The following is a 26,020-nucleotide window of genomic DNA, read 5'->3' as shown; positions in this document are numbered from 1 at the left end:
AATAAATAAACATATTGGGGAGGGAGTCTGTGAAAACCTATAATAATACAAAATTAGGAAACAGTATCTTAAATCAATACAAACTGACCTAGTAGTGTGTAGGGAAAAAAACTTCTTTTTCTGGGATAGAACAGCTAGGGAACAGAACTTCACATTAAATGATCTATCTAATCAACTATAATTTGAAAGAACACCCATCCATCTCCATATCTGTTTGCGGTGAAAATATGTTTCGAAAACGTCTCAGATGAGCAACACTATCAAATATATAATATAACACATCCGTATTAAATTTGTGCATATAATAAATTGTAGGTCCACTAGATACTCAATATTTCCATGCAATTTAAGAAATTATTCCCAATAAATTCAGCTACACTATTCCAAGTGGTACAGATGTCAGATCCACTAGACTTGCAAGTGGTCAAAGAAACTATTTCCAGTGAGTCTCATCTGGAGAAGCATTTTAAAAGCTTCAATTATGTCATGTAGCATTTTATCTGAGGAAGCTTTGGATCCTACCGACCAAGCTTCCAAGTAGTGACAAATATTGCATTTATTACCTCAATCAGCAATTGCAACTGTTAAGGAACACAATTGTAATCTTTCGGTTTACCCCATCTTTCTACTATCATCCCTGTAACTCCCCCGCACCCCTCTTTATGGATATGTTTACTAATTGTTATTTCATGTTCTGCTTAGATAATGGAAAACTATAGATTATTCAAAATAAACCAAAAGTATCCTACAACACCAGATTTTAAATGAAATAATATATCCAGAGTTTTAAGGCACTATTTAATATATCCACTATTCATGTAAAACTAAAAACTCTACCCAAGAAGAAGAAAAAAACTAATAGTCATCTCCCAGTAATTTCAAGATAACAGAAGTTTGGGCATAGAGGAGGGGAATCCACGATAGGAAACACACGTGAGAATTTGCGAGCAACTGAACTAACTGGATTTGTACCAAAGCATCGGAAGCTCAGATATTACCTTTCTCTTTGTGAGCAACAACCTCTCGGCAATAGACATCTTTGGAGGACGAAACCCTAACCTCTGATCTTTCGACCTATTGTTAAGTCCAAGATCCTCAATAACAGCCTTAACAGCATCCCTCGGAAGGATATCCTTCGGAGCCAGCGCTTCACAAATTTCGGCCAATTTCTGACGAGCTTCCGCCATGAGCCTTTCCTCCACATCTGTAGGATTCCTCCCCCCACGCATCTTTCCCATCTCCGACAAAACCAGAACAATCTCCGCGACCTTCTTCATATCCATACCAAAATCTCCTTTGGCCTTCTTATGCAACCGCCCACCATTATCAATATCAACTTCATTCTCCACGGGTCTCTTATCCCCAACGGAAGCCAACGACTTCTCCGAATTAACCACTGGCGGAACCACGGCCTCCAAACCTGCCGGATCCATCCTAAAGATTCTTCAAGCCCTCATTCACCGAACGAACTCCACTGCTTCACAAGAAGAACAATCCCGTCCGTACGCGTCTTCGGAGAAGAATCACACACTCCAAAGCCAGAGAATCGCAGGGGACCGTCGCTCACCGTCAAATTATGCCTCGGAATAGCCTGAATCGAAGTACAAACCTGCACAGGAGAGAGATCCGAAGCCATAGATGAGCGAGGAGAGAAGCAGAAACCCTAAGAGGAGAAGGAGAACAGGGTGAGAGGAATGAAACACGTCAGTACGAGGGAAAGTTTTAAAATTTTAAAAACATATCGATCCGTTTATAAACCTTTTTGGCGGGTATTTGAAGAGACAACGCTGTGGCGATAGATAGACTGGACGAGGTGAGCAGAGAGAGAGAGAGATAGAGGTTTAGACTATAAATCGTTCGCTCGCGCATGCCGGGTTTTTAACGGGAAGAGAGAGGCGAGTCGACGAGAGAAATATATTAGCACTATAGTAGAATGCCCTGGTCCTCGTGTAAATAAGGAATTTAATAGGGGCTATTCTGTTTTTCCTCCCCCCTCGGCTACAGGCTCTCTGTATTGAGCCTGGATCAGGTCCGGTCCGACTTTGGGACCTGATCTGTGCCCATATGGAATCCACTGCCCCCTCTGTAGGCCCCCTGGATTCCATATGGGCACAGATCAAGTCCCAAGGTCGGACCACGTACGTAAACCTGATCTGTGCTGCTCTTTTTTTTTTCTCTTCTTTAATAATAATTTAGGGATGTCAATCGGTCAGTTTTGGTCGTGCCTAATCGACCCCCACCAACTTAAGACCTTACACCATTTTTGTCCGTTTAAGTACGTTAAAGTAATCAGGTCTAGTAAACCAGGGCATTCACACGTCTTCATTTGGTTGGTCGATTATCGAGCCATAATTGGGCTTAAGATAATTGGGCAATAGTTGATCTTTAAACTAGCCAATTTGATTAATCGGACAATAAATAGTCCTTAGAAGGATCATAAATGCATTGCAATCTGGCTAATTGGGCTATAAATGGTCATTTAGTCAGTCATCAGTCAATCTCAATTGGGCAACCATCGAGCCACTACCTTGCACTAGGAATATTGCTCGATTATTAATAAATCGGTGCTTGAGCCCGACACATCTGGTAATTGGTTCGGCCGGTCTTGGGCTTCAACTATTCAGTTCAAGTCAATCCTACCATTGTGGGACAATTTTAGACACTCCTAATTATGTGGAAGTCACCTGTGCAAAAATGCTTAATTGGGCAACCGTCGAGCCACTACCTTGCACTAGGAATAATGCTTGATTATTAATAAATCGACGCTTGAGCCCGACACATCTAGTAATTAGTTAGGCCGGTCTTGGGCTTCAACCGGTCAGTTCAAGTCAATCCTACCATTGTGGGACAACTGTAAATACACCTCGTTATGTGGAAGTCACCTGTGCAAAAATGCTAAAGTCTGTATCACCAACCCATACATGCACATTTCGTATACAGTTAGGTGATGCCATGTATCATTTTACTTCAATAAATACTTTGCCATACACTCTTGGTTTTTTTTTTTTTTTTTGGGGGGGGGAAGGGAGGGTAGAAATACATTCTTAGTGAAGACAAGTTTATAGAAGCAAACACATCATCATCACCTAACTATACATGAAGTGTGCATATATACAAGCAGGTCATTGGAGTTGTGTGACTTGAGCACAAAGGGCACTTGCAAAACATTAATATTCATTTAGGGTCTCTTAACATGGACCCAATTTCTATTTACTCATAGTGCATAGAGAATCTCTTCATCTATACGGTCTAATCCTTTGATTTGATTGGAAAAAGGGTATTTTAGACCTTTAACAATAAAGGCAAAAATAACTGATGACATTCATATTTTTTAACATCTGAAAGACTGCTGTGGCAACTTTGATTATTGATTGCAAAGAAAATTGTCTAAATAGTTGACTTGCCAAATTTCAGCCTCAAAGTAATCATTTTCCCTTATGTTTATTCCCATGTATATGTATGCACAAATTGTACTCCCCTGCATGTTTTGTAACACTGAATTTCTCACACTTTATTATACTATATGTCAAACTCTAATTGAACTGAAATTTAACATGTAAACAAGAGATCTTGGGATCCACCTCATCATAAAACTTTAGTGCTACATGATATACGGAAAATTATCACCTCCAGTTTGCTGACCGGCCCAGTTCCCCAGTTCCTCTAATAGGGGGATGGTGGACCCCACCCGGGCAGGGTGTTTGGGCATGGGTAGAGAGGTCATTTCAGCCCCCTTTGTTAGAGGAACTGGGAAACTGGGCCGGTCAGCAAACTGGAGGTGATAAAGATCCCATGATATACTGAGTGGCATATCTATGTCTCATTATAAAAAAAATAAAATAAAAAAGTGGTAGATCTAGGTGCCCACCCACACCCACCACTTTACCCATGATGAAACCCAAACCCCATGTGAATGTGAGAATTCAATCTTGGGTCATTGAAACAAGTAGACATGATTTTCATACTTAAAAAATAATAATAAGGGGTAGGTATTTTTGGACAGCCCAACCATGAGGGTTTTCTTAGATGAATTCAAAATTCACCACATGGAAAGTTGGGTTTCATCAGCATACTAGCATACTACTGTGGTTGCTGATATTTGTCTTTCAATTGTGGTGCTCCTTTTTATTCCCCAACAAATTGAGGTATATGCAGGGTATTTTGGTAATAACTTGTTGAGTTTATTATGCCAATTCAAACAATGGCCAGGGATGTTTGAGAACAAATCCAAGCATAATTCAGCTATAGTGATTTTGGCTTAGATGCTATAATGTTTCCATGATAGCTGTTTGGGAAAATGAACTCCGTCCGAAAGTGTGGTCTATGCAATACTCTGACGAGTCTATCTTTCTATCTTCTCCATATGAAAAGTCCATCTGTTTTGAGGAGGAGAGAGATAAACACATGGGAATGCTAGCGTAGGCTACACTTCCAAACATAAGACTACTTATCTAGTTATTTATAGGGGGAAGTTTTCATGCACAACCACATGAGGGGAAGGGGATTACGAATTCGTCCAATAGGGATTTTTTTTGTCATTGTGACCTCCTCTTGTGAGAGGGGGGGACAGGACCATGGACAAAATCTTTTGCCTTGTCTATATTATTATTTTAACAGTATGAAAAGTATTTTGTTAAAAGGATTTTTTTATTGACATCTCTTAAGGTGTCAAATAATTTCTAATCTTATTTTATTTCCTTCTTAATACAACACTTATTCTATAGTGAATGTAAAATCCTGTAATTTCAATGCATGCATCACAAATTAATATTTTTTTGGTGAATCATGCACCACAATGACATCTCTTGAAATTGACATAATAAACACACTTATAAATTATTTAAAAAATTCCTTTTTACCCTTTACTTAAAGAACTTTCGAAAATAAAACAAAGACCAATCAAAAGTAAGATAAAAAAAATATTTTACTTTAGAAAATTTATTTTAAAATACAGGCATAAAATCATGGGACTAACTATAAAATTATCCATATTTGACCATGCACATTTTCATGTCCCGTTCCCTTGCTGAACCAAAAGTTACTCTAATAATTGAACAAAGCTATTCAAATCATTTATAATTTTATACTACGATGAAGTTTCCCTCTATCACTTGGAGAATAGATTCCCACCATCCTAGGATTGGCAAACCCCTCCTAGATTTTAGTATTTTCCCCAAAATATCCTCTGATATCCCTTGTCTTGGATTCTCATTCACCGTGGCTAAAGGGAAACTTGGTCCTATTATATTTTTGGGTAAGGGGAGACTTTACTCAACTGGAAAACGTTTACAACCAGTGATTTCATTTACACAGAGATCATGATACCATGGAATGGATAACGGCTAATCTATCACACACAAAAGGACATGGCCTTCTTAGCCAAGACATCTGCTACATTGTTCATAGTCCGTGCTCTATATGAGAAAGAGATGGAGGCAAAAGAAGAAATCCACTGTGTTCTTACTGTCAGTCTCAATTTGGACTTGGTCCTATCATACGAGAGAGAAAGAGAGAGTGAATGTTGCAACTGCTGTCAGTGCGTGGAATAAAAAGAAGAAGGTGAGCTTTTAGCTTTTCTTATAACCGCGTGACTAGGAGGCACAATTTAGTTAGAAACCGTTACTGTAAGTCGCGACTTATATGCCGTGAGCAGGGGAAACGACTTCAAAGCCAAACAGCAGGAGAAAGCTAATTAAGCCAATGATTAGTTTCGACACGAAAAACCACAGCGCTTGTCGTCACCGTAGAGGATCTGGTTCTGGTTCTGATCCTGATGCTGTTGTTGTTTTCATTTTCTGATTCATTTATAACTTTGAAAGGTGGATGACAACTACCTCCTCACAAGGTGACGGGCACCAACTCATCACTCACTCCTCAGTCATTCCTTTGCAACTCTTAACTACCACAAGTCTTCTTTAGTCCTCTATAAATGTTAATTTAAACCCAAATTGTTGTTTAATGGATAAATGAGTCACTGTTCCTACTACTCCAAAATCGAATACAAAAACGGCTCTTCTCTCAAGAACAATTCCCAATCTTATCTTCTTCTATAAACAGAGTCATCTTTGCAGTTTACGGCGATCTCGAAGTTGTTTCAGTGTTTCTGCTCGACTACCTCGAAATCATCTGAAAATGGTGCTTAATTCCTTCGTACAAGTTCATCCCGATTCCCATTTCCCTCTTGAAAACCTTCCTTATGGCGTTTTCAAGCCTCAACAAGGCGGAGAACCTCGCCCCGGTGTTGCGATTGGTGACTACGTGTTGGATCTCTCTGCTATCTTTTATGCTGGTCTCTTCGATGGTCCCATCCTCAGCAACTCCGATTGCTTTATTCAGGTTTGTCCAACTTTGTTTTTGATGATTTGGTCGCTTATAATCGGTGCTATCTACTCTGTTTCTTTTGCTGTCGTGCAAGAATTTTAGTTTAGTCACTCCTAGTTATAGTGGGTTTTAACGTTAACGCTCTTTGACGAACCACGCCATTAGGATTGTTCGTCGTCGATTGTGTTCGATTTCAGTTAACTTTATTTTGTATATTGCCATTGATTCTTGTATTTGCTCTGTGTCCAGCCTTCTCTTAACAAGTTTCTCGAAATGGGACGACCTGCGTGGAAAGAGGCTCGCGCGACCCTCCAAAAACTACTGTCGTGTACGGTTTACTAATTGATCAGTATTGTGCTTCTGTTTCTATCGATCATCTTTCTTGGGGAGTGTATTTAGAGTTCACTATGTTCGTAAAAAGTTCAAGAATTTTTAAAGTTTTTTAAGACTATGATACTGAGATCGTTCAAAAAGCCCTACGGAAAAATGAACTGATTTTGTGATTCGAGTCTAAAAGATGACATGTATACTTTTTATTTTTAATGCAGCTGACAACCCAACCTTACGTGACGATGCAAGTCTGAGGGCAAGATCGCTTTTGCCAATGGTAAGGCATATTCGTATTGCTGATCTACTGTTTAACTTCAAAGTATCCAGGTTTGAATACCTCCTATAGGCTGTACCATTTCGAAAGTATGGGCATTCTATACTTCAAAAGCCATTTTGTGCTTTGGGATACTTCCCTCTTTTTCCCATACTGTTTCATTAATAAAAGGGTTACTGTTATATATGCAAAAATGCAATCAGTGACGATTGTAAATCATGAGACTAACTTCATATTTAATCTATCAGGACAAGGTACAGATGCTTCTGCCTGCTGTGATAGGGGACTACACGGATTTCTTTTCTTCGATGCATCATGCAAAGAACTGTGGAACCATGTTTCGTGGACCAGAGAATGCAATTCCACCAAACTGGTATCTTTTATTGAAGTTTATATTTTAAATATAAATAAGATCTGTTCACTAAATTCTTGAGGTTGGTTTGAATGGACAGTACCTTATGTCAATGCAAATATGTCACCAAGTTGCAAAAGAAGAGAATAAAAAATATTAGAGAGGAGATAAACATATTACTTATGATGAATAGGTCCACCCAACATGGTATTATTTATAGTTAAACAGAGGGTGTTCAACTGGGTTTTCAGTTATTTGTACCTAAAATAATTATACAAATGAGTACTCTTTCCTGGTTTTATTTCTTATTGGTCAGTTCTTTTTCTGCAACTGTTATTGTCTGGTATAAATTGGACCATTTTAGTAGTTAGTTCACTTTGACTATGTCTAATAGACCTTGATTTGACTGACATAGATTGGTACTTTGATTGGTACTTTGACACTCAATATATTATGGCATTGCATACTGAGGAAAGTTGGTGTGTTTGATGGACCAGAGATCATCATAATCAATTATTTCAATTTTGTGGTTGGAAGATTTTAAAGGATCTGGCAGTTGGTCTCTGGAGGGAGCTGAACTCATTATGAGCAATAATAACGACTAACAGAAAAATGCTGTAGAAAATGAGCAAAAAAGTAGAAATTGAGCATTGGGTTATTGTTTTGGATGCCAGGCTCCATAATGGCTTAGTTTGTGCTGTTGTTGTCTATTTTTTGCACTGTAGCTTGAATCCAAATTTTCCTCTTCAAGTTGCGAATTTAACTACAAATTTCAGGTTCCACCTCCCTATTGCATATCATGGGCGGGCATCATCAATTGTTATCTCTGGTACTGATATTATTCGTCCAAGGTTAGTTGATTCCCTCTAATTTTTTTTCCCATTTTGATGTTGTTTTTGAAGGTTTCACCCTGCAGTTCTTTTAGAGTTTTAAGCCACGAAAAAATCATTTATGACAATTTAATTCCTATTGTTATATACCTAAAAGGAAAATTACTATAGTTATCTGTCTGATGCACAACCAGTTTTACCTCTCTCTCCTCTTATGATGGAACTGAGAAATGATCACCTCCAACATTGAACACTTTGGATCTTATAGCAGAGACTGTGTAGGCTTTCTCATCATATTTAAACATTTCATCTTCCTACAATTGGATACCATGGATTGGGCAGAATATAGCAATTCATCTGGTATTGATTACAAGTCCAGGCTTTCCCCCAAGATTAGGAAACTGTGGCTATTAATTGATTTATTTGTTTTTTCGGATAGAAGAAAGCAAGAAGAAAAGTAGGAAGAGGGACATGGTGTCCTTGGCTCAAAGCCTCAAAAGAAAATCCTCCCTCGGCTCAAAGCAAGCAAATCTTCCCATGTAGTCGGTTCCCAATTCAATCTAAAACCACTGTAATGGATTCTCTCAATGTCCTTCAAGCTGAAGATCAGAAGTGCAGATAGGATAGTCGCACTGAATAGCTTTCTTCTTGGAGATGTACATCTCCAGGAAAATTTTATGTTCCTTTCATTCCACAAACTTCATTGTACAGTAAGTGTTGGTGATCTCCTGGATCTCACCACATCTTACAAGGTCTGAAAGGTGGGATTGTTCTGTTCATTTTAGGGACTGCGTCAAATTTTTTTCATAAACCCCCAAGAAATACCATACCAACATGAGGAACTCTATACTGTATCCCAGGAACCACCAAGTAGGGGCAATGCATCAATAGATGGTCTAGCTTGCCCTAATCCCTTTTGCTCAAGAACATGCTTAGGATGCTTATACCTTGTTCTTACATGAATTATATGGATTATCTTGTAGAACTTTCATCCTCATGTAGAAGTAAATTGCGCAATTTATATTTTTCTTACTCATCTTGGTGTCTGTATTTTTATCTCATATATTATATCTGATTATTATAATTATTATTGTTATTATGAACTTTGCAGAGGTCAAGGCCGCCCTGTTGGCAATTCTCCACCATATTTTGGACCTTCGCTGAAGCTGGATTTTGAGTTAGAGATGGTTAGCCACGCTTGAATTTATAAGATGGCATACTTTGTGGTTTAGCTTTGGTTAATGGTCATTTTACTGTCAATGCCTTGATGAAAATTCAACCTTATGATTAACTAGAACCATTTTCCATAACATACTCTTATAAGACTTTTTATGTTGTTCCCAGGCTGCTGTAGTTGGTCCAGGCAATGAATTAGGAAAGCCTATTGATGTTAATGAGGCCGCAGACCATATCTTTGGACTTGTATTGTTGAATGACTGGAGTGGTAGTTCTCTCTTTTGTTATTTCAGTTGCAAATTTCCCATCAGGTTAGTCTTTTGTGGCCTAGCTTTATCATATAAATTAACTTGGACTTTGTGGTGACAGCTAGGGATATCCAGGCGTGGGAGTATGTGCCACTAGGGCCTTTTCTTGGGAAGAGTTTTGGTAACCACAATCTTTCTTTTATTGCTCAATGGCCTATATCCCATTCTTTTTTTCTTTTTTTTTTTTTGGGGGGGGGGGTTAAAAATGTTGTTATGGTTGCTATAACTAGTACCATGTCATGATGCTCTTGATTAGGACCAAGACCTTACTTTTGTTTTGGTCCTGAGTGCTTGCAGGTACAACAATGTCCCCTTGGATTGTGACCCTAGATGCTCTGGAAGCTTTTGCTTGTGATGCTCCCAAACAGGTAGCCAGTCATTTTAATAATTTCAGTACATAACCTATTCAAATTATAAATTTTGTTCATATCCCATGGAATTTCTTATTATTGAAACTATAAATTGCAGGAACCTCACCCATTGCCGTATCTGGCTGAAAAGAATTCCAAGAACTATGATATTTCTCTAGAGGTATGTTTCTTCTCTATAAACAATTCAATTTTGTTGGATATTTGCTTTATTCAATGCATGTGCAGTTTGGTATTAATTTCTTAATCTAGATGGTAGAACATTTTGACCTATTCTAAAGATAATGTGTTGGTTTATCAATCATGATGATCCTGCCTTTTTTGATACAAGGTTCGGATCAAACCTGCTGGACAGGAACATTCATCTGTTGTCACGAGTAGTAACTTCAAGCACCTGTAAGGAGTTCCATGCTAACTGTATTCTTGCTGTATTTTGAGTTTTTGTAATTCAACATTACATGGATTTTCTTGCATATGCTGGTGAAACCATTAGCATAAATGTTATAATTGCGATCCCCAATTATTATATATGTTAACTTCACACGTTCTTCTATCGAAATGGTTTTCGCAGGCGCACTCCACTCCATGATATCTTCCGTCACCTGATTGGTGATGGGCGAAACTGGATCAGGGAGGGCGTGCACCCCCTCCTTCCAGCCTAGGAGGATAATGTTGGTTTCGATTAAATTCTGATAACTCAAAAGAGAAGAATTCCAGAAATCGGCCAATGTCAAAGCACCTTATCGTGACACTTTTTCCTTCACGATTCCCTGGATTCCTCATCGATTCTTACCCATGTTCTTTTTCTTTTCTCTAGAGCATCTCACTTTGAATGAAATGCACTCTTTTCGATACAGTGCAGTACACTGAATACCAACCCAATAATTACATGGAAAGAAATATAGGATCATCATTGAAAAGAAAAATATAGGAGTAGTTTAAGTTCCAAAAGCATAGAAACATCATTGTAAAAACATTACCTTGCATATTTCCCATTTAATATAGCTCCATTATTGTACCATAGTTGTTAAAGTTAGTTGGAATGTTCTGTCATTATAAAGGTTTAAGGGCATTATTCTTTTCAAAATAATGAAGGTTTTTAAACATGATAAGACTTTTAATTAAATATATCTACAGTCATGAGGAATTAAGTGAAATATGAACCCCCCTCCCCCCATTTTCTTGTCTTTTCTTTTAATCTTGAGTGAATATGCTACTATATTTTGATCAGTTTCCAGGAATTGATCTTCAGTAGTCTATAATATGATCTACAATGCTATACTTCTTTCAGATGTTCCTGGGCCAAGCAAAGAAAGTAGGATTACCACGAGGCCTAGAATGTAGCTTCAATTTTCATTCTGGTTTTTGCTTTGATTTGTGATATTCATCCTCAAATACCCTGTAGTTTATAGATTTTGTAAGAAAATGATTGGGAAGAGTAATTTGCTAAAAAGAATAAAAAGTAAGGTGAATGAAGCACCATATTTGGTTTAGAAGTTTTTCATGTATTGCATCATACTGCACTGTAGCCTATTTTTAAGCATGTTAGGCAGAACCATATTATATGATAATTTATGATGCTTAACGGTACCGATATTCTAGCACTGTTTTGTATTGTATCCCAACAATAAGGATGTGATGCAGAACACAGCTTGATATGAGACAATATTTTAAACCATGGTCCCATCACCGATTTTTGCCAGAAAGACAAGGCTCTCAATTAGCTGAGCTGACTTGGGTTTCCCTAGCTTGACTGGTGCACATGAGACTTGGGTTGGGCTGAGGCTGAATTTGGAAGGATTCCCTGGCTTAGCCTCAAGCTTGGTTCAGCTGGTATAAATTGACCTAGGTTTTTATCCTGGAGGATAAATGAAATAGACATAATTAACCCAGGTTGTTCTAATGGTCCTATTTAAGGCCCAAACTTGCAAAACGACAGAGTTCCAGATCTGTGGCCCTTGACCAAAATCATTAGAAGTAAGAGGGAGATCAAACTTCAAAGCTTGGTATTGGGTATTGGGTTATACTAAGTTAAATATTGTAATTTGATAAAACATAGAGTATAATTTCTAAATTAGCTGTGCTCATCCTAGCCTCATTCAAGTATGTTAATGAGCCGACCTTGAGACTTAAGCTCACCCTTGCCATGGACAAGCTGACAAGGTGATGCAGAAGCCGAAACCATGATTAATTTGGCTGTTCTTTGATTTTTCGTTGGAGCCTTTTTATTTGTTTGTTCTTTTAGCCTAGGGTTAAAACAGTCTTTTCATGGTTTATCTTCTTAGTTCCCCTCCACGATTTTAGAGGGATTAGTATTTTATTTTATTTGTTTTAGTTGTTTACACTTATACTCCTATTTAGAGTATAAGTCTATTCTATGTTTTATAATTAGGATTCGATTAGGAATCCCAACTCCTAATCTGATTAGGATTGCTTTAGATTGATTATTTGTAAGGCCTTTAGGCCCCCTTTATTATTATAAATAGTAGAATCGTGGAGGCTCCCCACCTATTATGTTTGAAATTTTGTTTCTTCTTGCTGCTGCCATGTTCTTTTGCTTGCTTCTCTGTCTTGTGTGTCATATCAAGACCCCTTGTGAGTAATATCAAGGGCTAGGGCTGGAGTAATCCGGCGACTCCTTGCATCTTGCAGATCGGGAGGTTCGTCTTCTTCTTCCTTCAAGTTCTTCAAGGTTGCTTGATGAAATTCTGCAATTCGATAAGAGTTACAATTTCTGCAACTTTATCATCTCTTCTTCTTACTTCCATCTAACCTAATCGACTTCCCCAAACCCTAGCTTCATCTACATTCATCACAGCCCTATTCCCTCATCGATTACACTCAAAACCTAACCACGGGTCCATCACGGTAACCCTCCCACTCGATCTCGGTTGCAGCCTCACCTATCCACTACAAACCCTAAATCCCTCCCTCAACATAAAAACCCAGAAACCCTAAGATCTGCCTAGACCTAACCAGCCATCAAAAACCCACCAAAGTCCAGCCGAACCACCCCCTCCTGCTAGGAAAACTCGACCTAAAGCCCAGCCCCTAAATCTGCTCCTAAACCCTAGTTTCAGCTTAGATCCTAAATCCAAAACCTAACCCTAATATTTCTGAATTTCTATTTCTTATTCAAACCTCATTAAAGCCTATTCTAATAGACTCCTAAAATTCTGAGACCATTCATTACCCAATAAAACCCTAACTCAATCTCCCATTCCTAACCCTAATTTTGTCCTAGTTACCCTAAATTGCCCATTCGGCCAACCCTAAAACAGAACCTGGTCCTAAGTGAGATTTATTTCACCTAGGCTACATCAAATTGGTATCAAAGCCATGGCTGAACATGGCAGCCCGCCATGGATCCCACACGACCACCCCAACTCGATTCCCTTCTTTGCAATCATGGCTATGCTGCGAAGATCTCAGACAGACCAGCAAGTTCTTGGTGATCGAATGACAACAATAGAACAAAGGCAAGCTGTGCCTCTTGTAAGCAACCCTCTATTTGTAGAGGAAGACGATTCCAAGTTCATTCGAAGTACATGGAACTCGGGAAGGGATGAATATCATAGAAGTCATCCCAGGGCGTCACGGGGACCACGAGAGATCGGTCTAGACATGGCCGAGACTACGAGGGATCGCGTAGGTATGACAGAGATGACTACAAAGAAGACGAGGGACAGAACTCTCAAGCACCTCGAAGACCTAACTTTGAGGAATATTTGAGGTCCTACTTCACTTGGAGATGAAGCTACTAACCGGCGGTTCGATACACGAAGGTCAAGCTAGAATTGAAAGAGTATGATGGGCATGGTGATCCACAAAAATTCTATGACTGGCTTGCTGCCCTAGATGACTACTTTGGTGGTATGATTTGCCGAAGACCGAAAGATGAGGCGCACGCACTAAACTAATTGGTTACGCTCGAGAATGGTGGTGCAAGGCGGAGCGGGACATGGAACGTGAAGGTAAAGCACCTACCAACCGGGAGGATATGAAGTATGATTTGAAAGAGAAGTACTTACCAAGACACTACACCGCTCGGATGCAAGATCAATTCAACTCCCTTCGTCGAGGAACATGACGTATCCGAGTACATGCAAAAGTTTGACTCTCTCTCATCTCCAGCGACACAATAGAAAGTGCTACTCGGATGTTGTCCCGATTAGGTTGGGATTGAGATCGACATCCTCGGGGCTATTGGCGTTGTGGATGTTACGGGCGTCAAGGATTGTTTTGAGAAGGCATTGAAGGTGAAGAATTATTGGTTGAGAATAGAGGATTTGATTCTTCCACGAGGTCTTGTCAAAACTTTTTCAGCATTCAAGTCTACTACCACTAGTCACAATCAGTGGAAATTCTCTGCTGGTCCTACTCGATCGAGGCTACTCATTGGTAGTTCTTCCCGTCCTCCACGTCTTGATTATAAAGGTAAAGCTCCATGGACAGCAATGAACCCCACAAGTGTTTCCATTGCAATGAACTTGGGCACTATGCCAAAGATTGCCCACAAAAGCATAGACTGTTAATGTGGTTCAAGCGGAGGAAACCTCGAAGAGCACGATGAGCATGGCATATATGCACTACCCCACGATAGTGATGAAGACTTGGACCGTCACCTTGAAGATCTAGATGGTGGTGCTCAAGGTGTCCATACAATTGCTCCGAGTTCTCATGGATGATGTGGTTGATTGTGACAAGGTAATTGGGAACATTTCACGGGGAGACAGTATCAAGCAAGTTGCTGTTCTTGAAGAGGTGGGGCTGAATGAGAAGGTTATAAATATCGAAGACCCTTTGGAGGTTGAACACATTGATTTTGTGATGCCCCCTTGGTTCTTCAAGAGAAGGCCACGACTTGAAGACCATATTCCCCTTTGTTATAACTTCAACGAGAATTCTGCCGGGGAAGTGTTGAAGCTGTTGCCCACATGTTACTTCCTCCTCCTCATCACAAGGTTTGTGGACGAGTTTCTTCACACAAGCATGGTACGTGGACTCCCATTCATGAAGTCAACAAGCTCAGCCCCAAGTTGCCGAGCGTTGCATGGATTTCACCCATTCATCGGAGATGAATGTTTCTAAATCGGGGAGAGTTGATGCGGCGAAACCATGATTAATTTGGCTGTTCTTTGATTTTTCGTTGGAGCCTTTTTATTTGTTTGTTCTTTTAGCCTAGGGTTAAAACAGTCTTTTTCATGGTTTATCTTCTTAGTTTCCCTCCACGATTTTAGAGGGATTAGTATTTTATTTTATTTGTTTTAGTTGTTTACACTTATACTCCTATTTAGAGTATAAGTCTATTCTATGTTTTATAATTAGGATTCAGATTAGGAATCCCAACTCCTAATCTGATTAGGATTGCTTTAGATTGATTATTTGTAAGGCCTTTAGGCCCCCTTATTATTATAAATAGTAGAATCGTGGAGGCTCCCCACCTATTATGTTTGAAATTTTGTTTCTTCTTGCTGCTGCCGCCATGACTGCTGCTGCTTCTCTGTCTTGTGTGTCATATCAAGACCCCTTGTGAGTAATATCAAGGGCTAGGGCTGGAGTAATCCGGCGACTCCTTGCATCTTGCAGATCGGGAGGTTCGTCTTCTTCTTCCTTCAAGTTCTTCAAGGTTGCTGCTGCTGAAATTCTGCAATTCCAGTAAGAGTTACAATTTCCTGCAACTTTATCATCTCTTCTTCTTACTTCCATCTAACCTAATCGACTTCCCCAAACCCTAGCTTCATCTACATTCATCACAGCCCTATTCCCTCATCAGATTACACTCAAAACCTAACCACAGGTCCATCACAGTAACCCTCCCACTCGATCTCAGTTGCAGCCTCACCTATCCACTACAAACCCTAAATCCCTCCCTCAACATAAAAACCCAGAAACCCTAAGATCTGCCTAGACCTAACCAGCCATCAAAAACCCACCAAAGTCCAGCCGAACCACCCCCTCCCTGCTAGGAAAACTCGACCTAAAGCCCAGCCCCTAAATCTGCTCCTAAACCCTAGTTTCAGCTTAGATCCTAAATCCAAAACCCTAACCCTAATATTTCTGAATTTCTATTTCTTATTCAAACCTCATTAAAGCCTATTCTAATAGACTCCTAAAATTCTGCAGACCATTCATTACCCAATAAAACCCTAACTCAATCTCCCATTCCTAACCCTAATTTTGTCCTAGTTACCCTAAATTGCCCATTCGGCCAACCCTAAAACAGAACCTGGTCCTAAGTGAGATTTATTTCACCTAGGCTACATCACAAGGTGCTTGCTAAGATTGGAAGATCTTAACCTATTCGTGCCACAGAGCCAGGCAACCATCTCCTCCAATGTGCAATACACTACACGTATGTAGTGTAATCTTTTCTTGCAGGCATTACACACCTCACCCAACTTATATGGTTGGAGTTCAGGAGTTCTGTAGTTCTGGATATTTATCTGATTGATCAAATGATGTGCCAACAAAGAGAAGCTGCTGTCTGATTTCTTAATGCATATATTGTTTTAGTTTTGACTACCGTATTAATGTAAGATCTTGGATACTTATTCTTCTGTGGATTGCCTTATTAGCATATATCTCTGATACTTATTCTTCTGTGGATTAGATATTGGACGCTGACCCAACAACTTGCTCACCATACAATCAATGGCTGCAACTTAAGGCCTGGGGATCTTCTTGGGACTGGGACCATAAGTGGACCTGTATGAATTAAAGTTTCTTCCATAATATAAATTGATAGTAGGAAAATTTCTTTAGTTAATAGGAATGTTCCTGGAGCTGGTTGATTGAAGTTTGTTAGTTCAATTTTCTGACAGGAACCAGAATCTTTTGGATGCTTGCTTGAGTTAACATGGAATGGACAAAATCCATTGTCTCTAAATGGTTTACCTCGTACATTTTTAGAAGATGGAGATGAAGTCATTTTCGCTGGTTGTTGCAAGGTTTGTTCTCATAATATTCTATATCTTCATACCCAAAATTAGTTGGCTGCATGCATTTATCTGGTGTTTTTTGTTGCAGAGTATTTTCTACATCATAGATTCTTATTATTCTTCATTCACAATGCTATATGCCTTGAATACCTTGTAAATAAGCCTTTCTTAATACTTGATATTTCTCAATATGCAGGGAAATGGGTACAATGTAGGATTCGGAACATGCTCAGGAAAGATCCTTCCGGCCCCTCTTTAACAAAGTTTTCTGGTTTTTATTAGTCTTGTAATTGTTCCTGATATTGGTCTCATGACATCAATAGAGTTGTTAAATCTGTAAGGGGAATTGAGTGACCTTATAATAAGCAGAATCGGTCAGCATGAGACTTGAAACTTTAGTTTGTGGTTGATCTCTCTCTGTCTCTCTCTCTCATGTGTGTGTGTGTGTGGATGCATTTGCGATGCTTGGATCAAGTAAACTGAAATGGAGGATGTGTTATTCATGGATTTCAGCATAGCCATATTGTGGGGGCAAACAATTTAAGGTGCACCTAGATGTTCCCCCTCCCCCCACAAACTCCTCTTAATATCAGGGAGACCAAAGGTCCACATCACCTCACCCTTCCCCAAAACCAGCCCCACTAAGGTCCCAAATTTTTTTCTTGGAGGGGGATGCATAGGTTGAATTTGATTTGGATTGCTATCGGTGGTGACTGATCTCGACTCCAGACATTTTCAAAGCGACTGATTCTAAGGTTTTTGGGACCGATTCGACCCCAATTCGAAGTATAAAATATTTTTATTTTGGGGGGGGGGGGGATGGAGTCATCCTATGACAAGGCAGTGAGGCTCCTGTCTTTCAATTTAATAATTCAGGTAGAATTAGGTGTACCATTTAATCCTTGGCCTGATGGTAGATTTCTAAACATCGCACCTGCTTTGAAGGGAATATAATAGAAACAATTGAAACTGATTTTCAAACATCTTTTTCACCCAAAAGAAAAAATAAAATAAAAAAAATCAAACATTACACCCGCTTTGCAAGTATTGTATTAGAAACAACTAAACTAACATCAACAATGGGGGAGTAAAACATGATTTTAGAAGCATATTTACACCATTGACACTGTGATCCTACACTGTAATGATGCTGAATCATCTGAGCATGGTCTGAGGGTGCATTTCGTCTTTGACATGTTACAGAAGCCAAAGCGGCAACCAAAATCCTTCATATGGAACAAGGAGATCCCTATTTCCCAACCGTACAGAAGAATAGGACTGAAAGGATCTTCAAAGAAAAGCTAAAGTTATCAAAAACCAAAATCCAGAAGAGAATGCGTTGGATCATAAGGAAGCAGTTTGGGTTTATAAGAATCGGCAAAAACCACATTACTGCAAATAAGAATTTGTGAACTGGCACAGAATATGTCGGCATTTTGAAGAGTGAAACCACGGATTATGGGCAATGGGAATCCTCTCCCGAGATGTAAGTTGACATATGGTAAGAACACCGTTTTGAGGAGAGTGCGCATCACTGACTGCAAAAATTTAGACAATTTGGTAAGCTTCATATAAGGAGTCAGAAAAAGGATAATGCAAGTATGTTACTATGTTCAAAGGGAAAATTTTGCTACAGGGGATTAAGTTGGCAGATTTTCCTCTGATAGCTATGATCCTGAAAACTGGACCAGACATATCGACCAAGAGAGAGGCCCACTTTGATTGTCAGTTCATTCTGACAAATGCAATGCATCAATAAAACTATGTGGTTTCAAACAACTTATTCGAGTTAAAGAACTAACCGGTGTGAACAATTTTCTGGAAAACTGAACTGATTCCAAAATTGTACTATTGCTTTGCAGTGGGAAAAATAATTAATATGAAAGACATGATTCATGTAAATACACTTGTGCCCAGGTATCCATCATCTACACCAGACCATGCGAGACAAATACTCATGGGAGTGCAGATTGAGGCACCGCTTTGCACAATGTACTGAGAGGAGGTAGGAAGGGCTTAGAACCGCGCCCCCAGGGGTGGGATCCTACTAGGGAACAATTTATGTGAAATATACTGGTATTTACTAAATAAAACATTCAGACGAGGTGAAATACAATGCACATGGTGCTTATATGCACATATTGTTCATCTTTCTTTCCATTCATCATTTTTTTTTCTGGCAAGCATGCATGGCTTGGGGGTGGGGGTTGGGGGTTGGGGGGAGGGGGAAGAGACTAAAGCATGAGCATATCATGCATACCTGAATCAGATACATGTGGAAGTTACCAATTTTGCTCCATTTCAACGACATGGTGAAGTCAACTAACTCAACAGATCCAACTAGGTTATTCCCTGAGATGCCCACCGAACCTGATGCAGTAACTACCTGTTCCAAGACACAACCTTCTCTGTTCATCATGAGACATATTCAAAGTTTCACAGCATGAAAAGTTCCAAAAAATGTGAATACAGTGAAGTGCATAAAATACTCCTTGTTTGGTAAAAGTAGCGGTACTTCAAAAGGCTGGGTTCTAGAACATGCATAATTTAAGGCCACAAGTACAACAGTGTACTTCAGTTTAGCAGGGATCCTAAACATTTCTTCTCAATAACGTCATTAGTGAGAGTTATTATTGAATTTTTGTTAATTCTTCTTTTCAAATTTCCAAAACCAAAAGGCCCACTTGACATGGGAAGCACAAAATTAAAAGAAAGAAAACCTAGATACTATTTTGTAGCATCTGGGACCTCCATATTAGGGAAAACTCCTGTCCTGGAACCTTGGTTCTGTGGTTCAGGAACCTAAGCTTCATCCCAACTCAGTGGGATCAGCTATATGAATCCTGATTTACCTTTCAACTCCAGTTAGAGTAATATTTGTGGTCAACCCACCACCCATATATTTTCTCACTACTTATCCCCAGTTCATTCCAAGTCTCTCCTTGAGAAGAGCGGTCAAATCTCTGCAGTTCCTGATATTTTCTTAGTCACAGTCTCAAGAAAATGTTAGATAACGTCATTTTTTGGGTGAATGATACATACATCACAAATAAAGTTTATAATGAAGTATATACAAGATATCATTAATATTACTCTTTTAATTAAAGAAAAACAAAGAAGATAATATAAAGTTTGAAAAGGGAAGGGGGGAGGGGGGAGAGTTGCAAGTTTGATCAAATTTGGAATGTGTTGTACAAATCAACAAAAACAATGAACTCAATTGCCCATAATGTCAAATTGCTACAAAGAACTAAAATCACACACTTGCAAGTAGAGTGAAGCACCATCATCATCTATGTATACATACATAAAGATCCTTAGGGGGCAGAGATGTGCATGTTTTTTGTGTGCCGAATGTTTCTACTAAATGCTATCATCAATGAGGTTAAAGTCTGAGTGCCCATGGGCACATTTAGGCCACAACTATTTGGTTTCTCAAGAAATACTTCTGATGTTTATAAGCTGAACCAAAGCTCTTTTTGTATTAACCACTGACCCCTCTCCATTTAATATGAATTTGGTAAAACTAATTTATGTAAATTTAGTTTCTGAAAAATAATACTGTCACAGAGAGTACCTCTGTATTGCTAATATTTTTAACTCAATTATACACTGTTGGAGTTTATCATTATTTATAATACAAACAGCATCAGAATTTATATTTGTGAATGGATTGATCGGATTAGATTGTCTTATCTAAACAGGGGAACCGTTGCATTCCGGAAGCACCATAACTTCCGTTGGTTTGGCTGTTTTCTACCGTCTACTGGGGAGATGTAGCTTCAAATAATGCTTGCAGATCAAATAAGATGAGGAGGCATGATACAGGGAAAGATACATAGCAGCTACTGGACAACTTTTGCCTGATAAACAAAACAGGTAATTCAATTTTACGATTGTCACACTTCCCAACAATAAGGATACAATGAGATGATAACGTTAACACATCTTACAACTTCAGACTAGACTAGAAAAGAGCAAAATCAATAAAGAAGAGGGGAAAAATGCAAAAGAATCAGGAATAGTGCATGAAAATTAAGTTTTATCACATTTTTCATCAAGCATGTAAGCTTACCAATGAGATACATGCAACTGGTATGATTTCATTGTCACCAAAAACATCAATCGTCACGTCTGAGTAAATGGTAGAATCAATATTATCAGGTGAACTCCTTATAACTGGAGGAGAAGATAGAGAAACATTCAGATTCATGTCATCGTTTGGGTACATCTTGTACAGTTGAGGAACAATATATTTCCAGCTAGCAGTATTCAAAAGGGACTGATCCGGTACTTTGTCCACAATCCATTGCATTAATCCTGCCTGTTCACCGACAAAAATTATTAGTCCAAAGGTTCAACTGTCATCCTTCATAGATACGAACATACAAGGTTGACCAGGTCAAGTCATAGGTTTGATAACCTAAACCTTGATTGATGCACAAATACACCCCTTCAGAGTAGTAATTAAGTCCTTGATACTTTATTAAGCAAATATTGGCCATATACACCAGCACATGATTCATAAACTAGTTTCATGACTTGAAGAATTACTCCACAAATCAGCAATTACAACTCAACGAGTACACAAGAACTTTTTGAGATTCGTAAACTTAAAAACTCACATTATAGTATATGTTGGATGCAGAGTTAAATACGTCTTTGTCCAAGGAAATCTCAAGCATCTTAACTGGACCTTTGCACGAAGCTGAAAGCTGTGAATTCCTAAAGTAGTTTCCAGAGCTGACAACCTTATCTGCTGCAGTAAATAGTCCATCAATCTCAAACCCAATGGAAGAATTACTTAATACAGGCTCCTCAACAAAAGTGACATTTAAAGCAACAATTTCATTCACAGGGACTTCATTTGGAAGAGATTTTAATAAGGAATCAAGCTTCAGAATCCCTTCTTTAATCTTCTTAGTAATAGCATTTTCCACTGAGGACTTTATTTGTCCTTCAAAAGCATCCACCAACCTAGGAAAAAGAAAATTATCTCAAAACGTCATCAAATTTCTAAAGATGAAAAGACAAAAGGCAATGGCCTGAAAACATATCCAACATTTAGGCTAGAAATACAGTGGATGCCTGGATGGTAATCTGAGAGTAAAACCTTCTGAGGATCCAATTGGTAATTCGGCAATAACACAGGAAATATCATTTGTCAAATTCAATTAGACTATTAAAGCCAGACCTCCCATCCACCCCTCTAATACCCCTTAAATATCATTAGGTTTAAAATTTGTTAGTTAAAGAAAAATCAGCACAGAGCTAACTGTATTGCTTTCTTGGATCAGATAGCTTTAACTCTTTGATCCAAGCTATCTCCTTAAATGCCCTTCCTAGACCTACTTCAGACTGCATACCAATTAATACACTTGCATGAGGTCAGCTGCAATTCTGCATTAGTTTAAACATATGTGGTTAGAGCACCCTGGATTCTATATGACTTGGTTGCAGATCAAAGGTGTGGCACTTTGGTGGCGGTTGATAACCTCAGACTGGACCTGTTGGTGCAATTTTCAGGTTAAAATTGAAAGCGTTGAAGTAAAATTAAAAAAGCAGAGAAGAACAGAATTCAGTAAAGCATATATCCAATAATGGTCTTCTGTTGTCAGAAATAGCACTTCTTGGAAGAAAAGAGAGACAATGGGTTGAGTGATGAAAAGAGGACTGTAAGCTGTATTTACTAAAGAATAGACACAGAGGGCAACAATACTGCAGGGAATCCTGACTGTGGTGACTGAAGTTGCAAACATGTGATTTCTTCAGCAAATGTCTTTTTGTAGAACAATGTGAATCATACGGAAAAGCTGAGAATTGATGACGTTGAGCATGAAGATAGAGGTCACTGCAACCATGTAGTTCAGTTCCATAAAAATAAGGCACCGAGCATTATGCTTGGTACAGGGAAAAGGAAAGAAACAAACTCATTCATATCCAACGATATGTGGAGAAGTGACAAAGATATTTTATTTTTGATAAATCCCTTAACTAATGCAAGATATTCACCAAAAATTTGTCTTATGATGAAAATTTTTCCCACAATAAAACTCATTTTAAGATTTTACTAATAGGTTAAAAGAATCGCCATTTGGTTGCATCGCTATAATGAAAACACCAAGCAGAGTTTTCTTCAATGGGAATAAAGAAAAAAAGTAAAGGAAATTAAAAAAGAGAAGACACCGTTCTGCGGATAAAATCAAATCCCAAAAGAGCACTCTTTACCCTTGATAAAGCCAAGAAGCTCCTCCATTCAAGGTTATATCAATATCTTTCACATAACAGCCACATTCCATAAGGGACAGCTTCAATGTTCCTTGCTGATTTGCCAGGCCTAGAGTAAGCCCCACTTCCATGCCTTCAACCTTACCTAGAAGATGACTCATCAATTCTTTATTGAAAAACATATTGGAGATAAGCACAACAGTAAACAAGATAAAAAAGATAAACAAGCTTTAAAATAATTGCCAGCATCATTCCATGGCCATCAACCAAAGGGAATTTCATATACACCAAATTAAAACAGCATAAATATCCAGTTCACGTAGTGTTTTAGATCCTTCTTATTTAAAGTTTAACTAATAGAGGAAATGGATAAGGAACTTTCAAAGAATATTCTATCAAACTGGACTACACCAAGTCAGGCAAACAGATTATGCTGCTTTTAATCGCATAGAACATGGATTTTGTCTAGGCAAGTTTAACCATCATCAAATCAAATCTGAAGGTGCTGGAAACTATCACCCTTCAACGTAATAATTGATTTGAGATAAGTGGGTACCAGCAAAATTTCCGTACAAGGGTCTAAGCTCTCAAGCTCAAATTCTCAACTTCCATGGATACAAAGCCCTCAACCAGTAAGTTAATATGTGCAAGTCCATAAAAAAGAAGGTAGTGTAATATTTGGACGAATCTGGTAGAAGGATCTTCAGAATTTGTTGCAAGTTTGAATCATTTGATGATGGAGAATTCGGTATTGAGGGTTATTATAAGTATGAGGACTTGATGCTTTAGTTAATTCAATTGATAGGTGTCACTGGACTATGAGTCCATGTTTTTTGGGAAATACAGTAAAACCAAGAAAAGTGAGCTTTGTTTTGAACATTTAACTCTGTAAATACTAAACACCAACAAACATCTTTTTTCCTCCCCAATGGAGTGGTATAGTTGCTACAATTATCTCTTCGCTGAGAATTCTTCCATTACAGCTCTCCCTGAAAACTTATCTGTGCGTCAAACATGATAATTTGAACGAAAAATATCCTCAAAACTTCAAATTCAACCAGGAAAGAACACATAAAAAATTGGAACTAGTATAACATCCAGCTATCTAGTATATGTAGAAAACTGTAAGTACAAGCCCAGTGGTATACCTGAATGGAGGCATGCCCTTTATCTGAAACAGTAACAAACCAGGCTCTGTAGGAATAAAACCAATTCATACTCAAATTCGCAGTAGCACCCGAAGCAACAATTGCAATACCAGTATCACCAGGATTAACATATGAATAAGGAACATCCACCCTGTAAATTGTGATATTGGATAAACCAAAATGGACATTTCCAACCAACGGGATTTTCAGAGTCTTCTCGATTTGGGGCAAATAAAGAGGCGTTAGAGAGGAAATTGCCTTCTCTATCAGTATATCCTTGGCAAAATCGAGACCCTTTTCAGAAATAACTGTAGAAATAAAGCCCTCTTCAGTAGATTGCAAATGGGTACTTGCAGGAACCAAAAAGAATGGCATGAGAAGGAAGAAGAAAGCGGTCGCCATGAAAAACCTCGACGAAAAGCATAAAATACTCGCAGAACAATAATTGTACGAGGGGAAACTCAGAATCTGTTGGAAATTATCAAATGGATTAGTTGTCTTTCAGGTTTGGAGATTGCCTTGCAGAGAACAGGGTACCTGCCTATGCTTACAAAGCATAAATTTCATGTGGTTGCTTGGTTTGGAGTTGGACTTTGGATTGTAGTTCATAATAATTGACCAGGCAAAGCATTTGATTACTTCATTAATGATTGAGATTAGAATTTAGCAGAAAGTAGAAGGAACACGTCAATGCCATACTTGCATGGCCATGGACACAACAAGTAGATGATCAAGACAAACAAAAATTTGAACAAACTAGACTGTTCGATCAGCCGGACCCCATTAGATCAAATAAATATGACAGTGGCTTATTGTGAGCGTGTCCTGGTAGAGACTGGACCAGTGGTCCAGTGATATAAAAACCGGAATTGGTCAGTTTGGATCTGATTCGGCCGGAATTGGTCTAAAAGTGGCCCAGAACTGCTGAAGTTGGATAGGGTTGGGTGGAATCTTGGAAAATCTGTATAGAGGGGGCCGATATGAAGCGGTTTGAATTGGGATCGGGCTTGATCGATTCATTTGATCAGATTTCATTTATAAAAACCTTGGATTAGATTAGAGGATCCTCAATCACAAATGATTGGAGTGTGCAAAACAATATGCGATTTCAAGCTAAGAGTGTCATTTTAGAACTGAAATGGAAACTAGCCATGTAAATTTGAACCGAATTGAATTATAAAAAATTGGTTCGATCAATTTTGGGAATTAAAACTTGATTTGGTTTTGATCTAGACAAAAACCATTGGTTTGAACTAAACCAAATGAGTTGTAATTCGTATAAATAGAACTTAAACCATACTAAACCCTAAAGCATTAAAACAAATATTATGAGATTTCAATCTTGACTTTGTCACCTCCCGCCTACGTCTTCAATTGTTGACTCTTCTTATTGTTGTTTTGTAGTTTTACACTTCTATTTGTTTTTCTCTTACGTGCTTTGTTTCTTCAAGACGAATGCGATACATTCCCAAGTCTTATAGGAAAGAAATGCGTCGAATGAAATTGAATGCAAAAAATCAAACAAGAAATTCGATCTAAAATATAAAAAATTATTCGATTGAAAATCAGGGGATGATGTGTAATTTACCTTTTTTATTTTGATAACAAAACTGAGCTGATTGACACCCTTTAATTTAGATGACCTAGGTCAGCCCGAGCTGAAAAAGCGTGATGTAGTGTAGCCAAACACAGCTTTTGTCATTTACGTTCTACACAAGGGTATTATAGGTATTTGAACTAAAAC

At 38.5% G+C, this 26,020-nt stretch overlaps 3 protein-coding genes and 1 long non-coding RNA gene across 8 annotated transcripts in view; 2 read left to right on the top strand and 2 right to left on the bottom strand.

The window, feature by feature from the left end:
• Positions 1-1,940, bottom strand: part of LOC122640839 — a 28,462-nt gene extending 26,522 nt beyond the window's left edge. For 2 of the 4 annotated variants that reach the window (XM_043834093.1, XM_043834095.1), the window contains exons 1-2: positions 1,759-1,938; positions 999-1,609 (exon numbers count right to left, since the gene is read on the bottom strand). In XM_043834093.1, the coding sequence (XP_043690028.1) occupies positions 999-1,433 (435 nt within the window). In that variant the 5' untranslated portion in view covers positions 1,434-1,609; positions 1,759-1,938. Of the gene's footprint in view, positions 1-998; positions 1,664-1,758 lie in introns of all 4 variants that reach the window. The other 2 variants (XM_043834096.1, XM_043834094.1) reach the window with 2 other exon arrangements.
• Positions 1,941-6,015: 4,075 nt separating this feature from the next.
• Positions 6,016-17,295, top strand: LOC122639787 (fumarylacetoacetase). Its single transcript, XM_043832747.1, has 15 exons — positions 6,016-6,091; positions 6,125-6,336; positions 6,571-6,649; positions 6,870-6,928; positions 7,174-7,298; positions 8,054-8,128; positions 9,219-9,294; positions 9,452-9,551; positions 9,653-9,712; positions 9,889-9,959; positions 10,060-10,122; positions 10,291-10,355; positions 16,573-16,669; positions 16,784-16,909; positions 17,097-17,295. Exons 2-15 carry the CDS (start codon positions 6,133-6,135, stop codon positions 17,157-17,159), a joined length of 1,263 nt encoding a protein of 420 aa, XP_043688682.1. The 5' UTR covers positions 6,016-6,091; positions 6,125-6,132; the 3' UTR covers positions 17,160-17,295.
• Positions 11,143-16,495, top strand: LOC122639788. Its single transcript, XR_006329572.1, has 3 exons — positions 11,143-11,565; positions 11,604-12,122; positions 16,232-16,495. It is a non-coding gene; the product is annotated as an uncharacterized LOC122639788 (long non-coding RNA).
• Positions 17,296-18,126: 831 nt separating the features above from the next.
• Positions 18,127-24,718, bottom strand: LOC122639786 (putative BPI/LBP family protein At1g04970). 2 transcript variants are annotated; one of them, XM_043832746.1, is made up of 6 exons: positions 24,277-24,718; positions 23,129-23,268; positions 21,526-21,877; positions 20,972-21,224; positions 19,161-19,282; positions 18,127-18,438 (listed from the first exon to the last, which is right to left on the bottom strand). In XM_043832746.1, exons 1-6 carry the CDS (start codon positions 24,676-24,678, stop codon positions 18,211-18,213), a joined length of 1,497 nt encoding a protein of 498 aa, XP_043688681.1. In that variant the 5' UTR covers positions 24,679-24,718; the 3' UTR covers positions 18,127-18,210. The 2 variants fall into 2 exon arrangements, with proteins under 2 accessions (XP_043688681.1, XP_043688680.1); XM_043832745.1 differs by having other exon boundaries at positions 19,161-19,286; positions 20,976-21,224.
• Between the last annotated feature and the right edge of the window lie 1,302 nt (positions 24,719-26,020).

This window comes from Telopea speciosissima, chromosome 9, assembly GCF_018873765.1.
Source record: "Telopea speciosissima isolate NSW1024214 ecotype Mountain lineage chromosome 9, Tspe_v1, whole genome shotgun sequence".
In the NCBI taxonomy this organism is placed as follows: Eukaryota; Viridiplantae; Streptophyta; class Magnoliopsida; order Proteales; family Proteaceae; genus Telopea; species Telopea speciosissima.
Note: the sequence above shows the minus strand (reverse complement) of the source record. Positions and strands in the feature narration are given on the sequence as shown.

Excerpts from the sequence above, each read along its gene's own strand:
- LOC122639787 (XM_043832747.1), top strand. The coding sequence starts at position 6,133 with ATGGTGCTTAATTCCTTCGTACAAGTTCATCCCGATTCCCATTTCCCT. Across the intron at positions 9,713-9,888 it reads TTTTCTTGGGAAGAGTTTTG|GTACAACAATGTCCCCTTGG; the intron begins GTAACCACAATC and ends GAGTGCTTGCAG. Across the intron at positions 10,356-16,572 it reads AGTAGTAACTTCAAGCACCT|ATATTGGACGCTGACCCAAC; the intron begins GTAAGGAGTTCC and ends TCTGTGGATTAG.
- LOC122639786 (XM_043832746.1), bottom strand. The coding sequence starts at position 24,678 with ATGGCGACCGCTTTCTTCTTCCTTCTCATGCCATTCTTTTTGGTTCCT. Across the intron at positions 19,283-20,971 it reads TGCATGTATCTCATTGGTAA|TTACTGCATCAGGTTCGGTG; the intron begins GCTTACATGCTT and ends TGGAACAGGTAG. Across the intron at positions 18,439-19,160 it reads TCCACATGTATCTGATTCAG|TCAGTGATGCGCACTCTCCT; the intron begins GTATGCATGATA and ends AAATTTTTGCAG.